Here is an 8,558-nt window from a genome sequence, read left to right on the forward strand (position 1 = left end):
ACACATCACGACAACCAAGTCCACCAACCATCACGCACACTCGGTCTGGTTGTAGTACAAATGTCGGTAGCTAATACGTCGTGGCACACCTGCGAAAAATGATAAAATAGTAGCATTCCAAAAGTGAGTGCCAGCCACGTAGTAGGTTCCATGAACGCCGGGCTATCTCGCAAGGGGGACGTATATCCACAACTCTCCAACGAAACCATGACACCAGACTATAACCAAACTCAGATTCTACTGGCGACCCGCATTTAGTAGACCACAACCATGTCTATGTTCCCTCAACAGACATGCCCAAGTGGGCAGACCAAGACGTGGACGATGCAGAGGGAGTCCCTAAGTCGATTTCGTCTTCGCAGGGTATACTTGACGTGGGATACTAGTCTTTTCAGGCTGCCCAGCTTGCCACAATGAGATGGTTCTCCTGTCTGGGTGATACAACACTGGGCCTGGCTCTGCTCAACCAACAGGACGTCTCAGTATCTTGGTATCCTCTGTACAAGAACACATGGGAAAGAGGAGACAAAAGTATGGACAAGATATCACCGACACATAGACAAGAGAGCCAAACTAGCAAGATTAACCAATTCATTTAGGTTACGTATCATAGGCCGGTATAAATATAGGGGTATCGTTGTCCGTCCACATGTCGAGGGGAAAATAACAAGGTGACTACAAAATCCAATCTCTCCAACCCATCTCAATCTCCAAACACAAGCCTTACTGACTCGTGGCCAGTCTCTAGAAGAGCTTTTGGTTTCCTTGAACGTGCATGCGTCCGCGAGTGAACGTATGCAGGGGGCAAGACAACATGAATGAAAATAAATCAAGATGAGGAATGGTATAGGCGAAGAAGTAAGGGGGGGTTAGAAGGTGCAGTATTGTACTTGCAATCTCAGGTTGTCAGTTGTGGCGGGGGGAGATCTGACGCATGAGAAAGAAAAAGAGTAGAGAGGTTAGGTAAGTCAAAAGAAACAAGAACAAAAACAGGAAAGCCAAACTCGGTCGCATATATCCACAGACGAACCGCACAACCTCAAGCCACACATCCTTTCCCCCTTCCCCTCCTCATCCTGGATAGTCAACAAGACCGTTCCGATCCACCCTCATTCTGTCATACCACCCCCTTTCCCTTACCCCATCCAGCATCAATCCACCTGTCGCTTGGCAACATGAAATCCACCCAGCCATATTACCCATACGTAAACAAAGGAAAAGGTTCAACAAAGGAAAATACGATCACATTCGTGACCGGCCATTAGTCTCGGTTTGGAAGTAACTCCGCGAAGCAGCAGTCTTGCAGATTAGTCGGGCATTGGCCATCGATCAATCCTCGAAAAACCCTGTATCATCAAAGTCCTCCACCTGCGCGTCGTCATCGTACACGCTCGGCCGCATCATGGGTGGCGTGACAGGTCCGTTCGACCGCAGCAGCGGGGCCTTCTCCTGAAGCGGGGTCTGCGGTGCTTCCGGTGCGTCAGCAGCATCAGTAGCCAATGCTGACGTTGCCATCGGCGCCTTTCCCTTCGCAGATGAGGACGTAGAAGCCATCCCCGATGGCGCGCGTGGCCTGTTAGCAAGGTCTTGCGGCGTGAACCGCCTGCCGGTGCTCGCGAACGCCGTAGGCTGCGGCGGCTGTTGCTGCTGCTGCTGCGGTTGATGCTTAGTCTGGGCAGAAGAAGCAGGCGGCGTGAGGAGCCCGCCGAGGAAGCTACTAGCTGCAGCGGCAGTGGCAGCGGGGCGGATGCGCGACGGTGTCGAGTTACGAGCTCCGTTGCTGTTGTTGGAGGCGCTCGGCGCCGGAGACGAGAGGACGGTGCTGCCTCGCTCGCGGGCAGCCCTGCGCCAGCTGCCGAGGGCTGCCGCCAGAGGACCGACGGCCTGAGCAACGCGGGGCGTGGCAGCGTCGCGGATGGTGGCGGCAATGTTGGGCAGGGTGATGGCGGAGCCGCCGTTCATGGCACGCTCGCGCTCTTGTTCTTCCATCTGCAGGTTGGCCTTGAGGCGGATGGCAGCGTCGCGGACGGCAGCGCGGTCGAAGTCGTCGTGGTTCAGCGCCGTAATGATGTCCTGGAGGTCTGAGTGGCGGACGGCGAGCAGCTCGCGCAGCCAGGTGATCTCGTCGTCGCGCTTAGCGATCTTGGTCTCGGCCTCCGGGTCTGCCTTGGCAAGCTTGGTCTCGAGGTCCTCGATGCGCTGCTCGCGCTCCTGCAGCTGTTCCTGAAGCACCATGATGGACTCGCGCAGGGCTTGCGGCGAGATCTTCTCCGGGAGATCCAGCTGGCGTGATTTGGCGGGCTGGGGAACGAAGGCGGGCTCGGAGCCCGCGGCCGACTTTGCAGCCTGAGCTGCGGCCCGCGCCGCCTCCTTGGCGATCTCAAGCTTCTCTTCGAGATGCGCCACCTTGTCCTGCAGGTACTCTGACTTGGAGGTCGAGATGCTGAGACGCTCCAGCAGGTTCTGCTCGGCGCGCTGGGCGTCCTCGGTCGTGTTGTTAATCTGGCGCTCGTAACGGGCCTGCATGTCTTCCATCTCATTGTGGTGCTTGCGCATGAGGGCTTCGAGTTCGACGCGTTTCGAGTTCTGTGCCTCCTCGAGGAGCATCTCGTGGCGCGCACGGGCCGTGTCAGCGTCGAGGCGGACTTGATCGAGCTGAGCCCGAAGGCGGGACACCTCGTCCTCGAGCTGCTCGCGGACCAGGTTGACCTGGTGGTTGGCGTTGTCCACCTCGGCCTGCATGGCGTCGCGCGTCCGCTGGACCTCGCGGGCACCTGACTCGCGGGCCTCCTGAAACTCGGCTTGGTAGCGGAGGGCCGCCTGGTGCAGCTTGTGGTTCTCGGCGCGCATCTCGGCGAGAGCGCCTTCGAGCCTCTTGCACTCGGCCACAGCACGCATGCCCTGGCGCTCGCCCATCTCGAGCCTCTGCAGCTCCGTCTCGATGCGCTCCCGGGTCCGAGCCTCGGCCTGTAGCCGCGCCTCGAGAACCTCCTGGCGCGCCAGCAAGGCCTGCTCCTTCTTGATGTGGCGGGCGTTTTCCTCGGTGATTTGCTTGGCCGCCTGCGCCATCTCCTCCTGCATAGAGAGGAACTTGGACCGCCAGGTGTCGCGCACACGTTCGTTTTCCTGAAGTTGAGTGCTCAGAGTGTCGATGAGCTTGTGGAGGGCCTTGTTCTCATCGCGGACCTCCTTCAGGTCACCGCGGACCTCCTTCAGGTCCCTGTCACGAGTGTAGAGTATGGCCACGAGACGATCCGTCTCAGAACGCCAGCGCTCGGCTTCCTGGCGTGCCTCCTGGGCCTCGGACTCAAGCGCGCTAATGCGACTCTGTGACTGTTGCGACTCGGTCTCCTTCGCCTCGAGATGGGCAATCCGCATGGCGCTCTTGGTCTGGGCGGCCTCGATCTCCCGGAGAGTCTGGTTCTTCTCGTCAACAAGCTCTCTAAGCCGTGTCTCTTCCTCAGACGATATCCGGAGCAGGCGCTGCACTTCCGAAAGTCGATCCTCGGCAGCCCGCCGGGTCTTGACCTCCTCTTCTGCCTGTTGTTCCGCATGGTGCACCCGGTCTTCGAGGTCGGCAATGCGCTGGCTCTGCGCGCTCCTGTTCATCATCTCAACCTCGATCCTCGTAGCGGCTGTCTGCAGCTCGCGGTCGCTCTCGGCGGCACGCTTCTCGGCTTCGTTCTTAGCTGCGGCTTCAGCGGCTGCGTGCGCCTCGGCGGCCTGGAGCCGCTGCTCGAGGTCAGCAATGCGGCTCTGCAGCTCCGCCAGCTTTTCATCCTTGTCCGTGGTTGAAGGCGGCGGAGGCACGCGGCGCTCAACCACCTCCTCGACGATGCTTCTGATATCCTCGTGACGGACCGACGGCTGAAGCGACTGGCCGAGCTGTTCCCGCATATCCTCGAGGGCCTTGAGGACGACTGAGTGATCGGGCGGCTGAGCCGGGGTAGATAGGTCCTTTGACTGGTTCCGGCGGTGGGCGGTCAGAGCGTCCAGCACGGCGGCGCGAATCTGCTCCATTCTGCGGTCGCGACGGGGGCTGATGGAGCGCATGGCCGGGGGAATTTCGTCGTCCTCGTCGTCGGCGTCGCTGTCCCGTCCTGCTGCCGACACACTGGCCAGCTCGTGCCGGCTGGATGTCGGCCGCTTCGCAATGCCCGAGAGAGCGTGGTGGAGGTTGTCCAGACTCCTCTCAAGAGGATGGAGACGGGCGGCGAGCAGGTTGCCGACGAGCTCATTAACGCGGCCGTCGAAGAAGGAAAGGCGAGACTCGAACTTCGTCTTCTCATCCTCGCTAAACGCGCCATCCCAGTCACTAGAGGGAACGCTCTCGGTCTCATTGAGGCGGCGCACGGCACCCTCGACAGACTGACCACTACGGGGTGGATCAATAAAGGGATCCTCCAGATAGTCACCAGCCTGGCTGGGGCTGGGAGCGTCGCTGCGCGAGTAGGTCGGGGGATGCAGGCGAGAAGGCGACGAGCCCGCGACGGAGTCGAAGGGAGCCTGGTGCATGGGGGGAGTGGATTCGCGCCACTGCGGCGGATCGTCGTACGTCCGGTTGACACCCATGTCGGGGTTCTCGTCGAGACAGCGCATAACCTCGTCGATGTCGTCCATGGTGGGCTCGGCAGCCAAGCCGCTAGCCACCGGCTCCTCACGGGAGACGGCAGCGTCATCCTCCTGATGTGGAGAGGCGGGCTGCTCCGCGGGCGACTCCTCGCCGTTGGCCGAGGGAGAAGCAGGGGCAGCGAAGCGAGAGGCAGCCAGGCCGGAGCGCTTGGGCTCGGGCGGTTGCTGAGGAGGTGATGCAAAGCGAGACGCAGCGAGGCCCCTCGAGCCGGGTATGATGGGGGCCTCGACAGCCGGAACCGGTGCGGGTTCCTCCTCCGTGGTCTTAGACTCGAGCTCCGGTGCGCTATCCGTCTCGGTCGGCGGAGCAACGTCGACGGCCGGGACCATGTCGTCCTTGACTGCCGGTGTTTCCTCCACAGCCGCGCCCGACTCCTCCGAAACTTTGTCGGCAGGCTCGTCGGCTGGGGTCTCGGTGGCAGGCGCGGTCTCATCCACGGGGCTCACCCAGGCAGCACCCGGAACGAAAACCTTGGCGGTGGCCGAGAGCGATTTCTTGTGCGAGGGCTTGAACGTGTCGGTGAAGGGCCTCGCGTCGTTGAAGGCCTGCACCTCGAGGTTGTCCTTAAGCTCGAAGGGCGCCCAGTTCGTGGGGCTTTGCTTCGGAGAGGGCACCGATGGGCTGACGGTAGCCTTGGTGTCCGTCGTCTCCGACACCATGGTAGACGACATGGTCATGTCGAGGCCTAGGTGCGACTCGTCAAATGATTTCTCCTCGGCTGGGACTGCATCCTCGACAACGCGATCTTCGGCGCGAGTCCCGGGCACCGGAGTGTCGTCCTTGGTGGGTTCGGCAAACAGCGGTACGGTATCACCATCGTCATCGGCTTTACCCCGGACCCTCTTGATGCGAGATTCGTCAACCGCCAGATGGCCATCGGCGTCCAAGCTCTCGCCCTCGTTGCGGAGCTCCTTGGGCGGCGGCACAATCGGGATCGCCTTGGACTTCTTAGCAGACTTGGCGGCATCGATAGCATTAAGGTCGATGTTGCCAAAGATGGAGCTGGTCCGGTTGCTGCCGCTCTCGGCCGCCGACATGGGGGGACTCGTGACAGATGTGGCATACGAGTTGGGCGTGAAGGAGGGGGCATCGGGGCGGAACTTAGGGCCCGAAGCGGAGAAGCTAAACTCGCTTTGGCCCGGGGAGAAGACGGGGGCGTTGACGTTGATTTTGGACGAAGTAGCCGAGGGAACCGCGGATGGGCTTGGCTCGAACGAGTTGACGGCGGCATTGAAGGCCGCTGGCTGAAAGGTATTGCTCGTGAAGCTGAATCCGCCAGGCTTGAAGGTGCTGGTAGGGTTGAACTTGAACTCGGGAGCTTCGACGTTGAACTTGGAGAAGGACGAAGAGCTACCGTGGTTCGGGCCAGCTTGGTGGAGAGCAGGAACAGGAGGCTGGCTCGGCTCGCTGTCGAGCCAAGGGTTGCTGGCCACCGTGGAGAAGCCGCGCTGATGCATGAGGGTAGACAAGTCCAAGGGCTGGACAGGCGTGCCTAGGTTGCTAGGATTCGTCTCGATCTCGTCATCCTCTGTCGGCTGGGCATTGATCTGCTGCAACGTAGGCCGGAAGGGCTTTTGTTTGCTTGCGTCGTCCTCGGTGAAGTACTTCTGCGACAGAGAGTGTCCGCGGCTGTGGGGGCGAGGATGGTGCAGCACCACACCGTCCGCATCGCCGGTGAACCGGTGCTGCTGCGGCGCGAGGTGGTCGTTGTGCGGGCTGTAGTCCTGGTCGTTGTCCAGCGTGGACCGCATCTGCTCTTCTAGATGGTACTCTGCCTCGTCGATCTCCTTCTGCAGGCTGTCGCTGGCGTTGTGGCTGATGAAGCCCGGCTCGTGGCGCGGCGGCGGGGCATTGTCAACGACGGCCTCTTCGTCGACTTCGCGGAGCTCCTGCAAGCGAGGAGAAGCCCGGACCGGCGGTGGGAACTGATGCGGCAGCGTGGGGAACTGGAGCGACTGGTGGCGCTGGTGGCCGGCAAGGGGCGGCATGCCGTCGGAGAAGGGCGACGCTGGCGACATGATGGCGCTGAGGTTCGCGAGCGACGGGGAGCCGGCGCGATGCCCTTGTTGCTGCAGCAGCAAATGCGGAAGCCCGTGCGGCGACGAAATGGAGATGGACGCCCGGGGGTTGAACTTGACGCCGAACGGCACCGGCGGCGTGCCGGCCGGGATGCCGGCCGGGATGCCGGGGGCCGGGATGCTGGGGCTCTGCGTGGAAGACGTGACGAAGGGGTTGGGGAACGAAAACCCAGGGATCGCGTGGTTGCTGGACGCCGAAGATGTCGGGATCGGCGGAGAGAAGGGCAGCGGCGGGTACGGTGCGATGGACGCCTGCCGGCTCAGCGACGAGACCGGAGAGATGGACGGCGGCGGGGGGTCTTCGTCACCAAACGAGACTCCGAGGGCGCGTAGCTTGGCCTCGTTTAGCTCGTCGACGTACTTCTTCCATGCTGTGTCGCTGTTAGCATTTTTCTCCAGACAAAGGAATCTCTCTCGGTGCAGCCGGATACTTACCGTCGAGATCCGGAAGAAGGACTTTCCAGTTACGAGCCTGCCGCTCCTTCGCCATGTCCTCAGGGTCTGGCCAAGCGCCCTTGCTCTGAGAGGGATCCAGGGAAAGGCCAAATTCCGAGGGTGGCTCGCACATGTCGAACCCGTCGATGTTGTAGCCGAGCTGCTGCCAACTCCTCAGCATGCCTTCCACCTCTTTCTCGGTCAACGGCATGGGGGGCCGCCCGGGCTGGCCGCGCTCGTCGTCCCGCGGGAGAAGCACCATGACGCTCTTGCCCTTCCAGGGCACCTTCTTTTTCACGCGGGGGGTCGCAGCGGTCGGCGCCTTCTTGGCGGCGGCTCGTGATGGGGTGACGGGCGCTTCCAGAGTGGCATCGCGGTGGGTTGACGGCGTGCGCGGCCTGGCAAGAGGATCGGCCACGCTAGGGCCATCTCCATTGGGCATCAACGCCCTGTCGTCTGGGACCGTCGCCATGGTAGAGGAGCTCTCTCTTCCCCAGCCCGGTTGGGATGGCCGCAGAGTCTCGTTGCTGGATTGTTTGGTGACGGTGCCGCGAGAGGTTCCCCGGCTCCGGCCGCTCACTTTCCTCCGTCCGACCCTGGGAGTTTGGATCCTGTCGTCGCCCAGCCAAGCGGCTTCCTCGGCAGAGATGGAGTCGCTCAACGAGGAGTGCTCGCTCTCGCCGTCACTGAACCAGTGGCGCTTCTCCTGCTCGGCGCCGCCCGCCGTGTGTTGGCGGATCCAGCCTTCGGTGATGCCCTCGGTGATGCCGTGGGCGATGCGCCGTGCTCGGTTCGCAAGGACGGCGGCAGCGGCGCTGATGCGCGGGAGGTGGACCTCGAGGGGTGAGTCCTGCGCGGGGGGCGCAGGGCGAAGGAAGCGGGTCGGCAGCTCCAAACGGTGGATGGGAGAATCGTCGTCAGAATCGCTGATATCGCTCAGGTTGCTAGAGCCTTCCCGGCGGAGATCGAATGGGTACGGCGAGCCCCAGGGGTTGTCGTTGCTCTCCGCAGCACCGCTGCCCTCTGCTTCTTCCTGGTTGTCCGGCGGGGTCCTCAGCAGGCCGAGGACGCTCTGGGGCAAGACGGGGGCTGGCAGAGGCGGGAGGTCGGGGGACGCCTCGCCGTCGGCAGTCGAAGCACTCGAGAGCGCAGGAGATGCGGCAGGTGATCGGCGGACGTCTCGGGAATATTTGCGGCTATGGCGTGCCGACGCACGAGGGGGGGTCTGGGGAGACAGCTTTGCGGACTGCGTTTTCGTGGATCTGGGAAGCATCGGGGAGCTGTTAGATGCTCTTCGTCGGAAGCCGTTGGGGGGGTGCGGCTCAGCAACAGCAGTCATCCAAGGGTAAGGCCCCGGAGTCAGGCCGGCTCGGACTCACTGATAACGAGATCAGCGCAGACGAGCCAGGCAT

The 8,558-nt window shown here is 62.0% G+C and overlaps 1 protein-coding gene across 1 annotated transcript; it reads right to left on the bottom strand.

Annotated features, from left to right (window-relative positions):
• Positions 1-1,329: 1,329 nt before the first annotated feature.
• On the bottom strand, positions 1,330-8,558 carry VTJ83DRAFT_1708 (uncharacterized protein; the record flags this gene model as incomplete). Its single annotated transcript, XM_071007897.1, has 3 exons — positions 1,330-7,082; positions 7,147-8,392; positions 8,526-8,558. The coding sequence occupies 3 exons, from the start codon at positions 8,556-8,558 to the stop codon at positions 1,330-1,332; spliced, it is 7,032 nt and encodes a 2,343-aa protein (XP_070868248.1).

Source organism: Remersonia thermophila, chromosome 2, assembly GCF_042764415.1.
Source record: "Remersonia thermophila strain ATCC 22073 chromosome 2, whole genome shotgun sequence".
Lineage (NCBI taxonomy): Eukaryota > Fungi > Ascomycota > Sordariomycetes > Sordariales > Chaetomiaceae > Remersonia > Remersonia thermophila.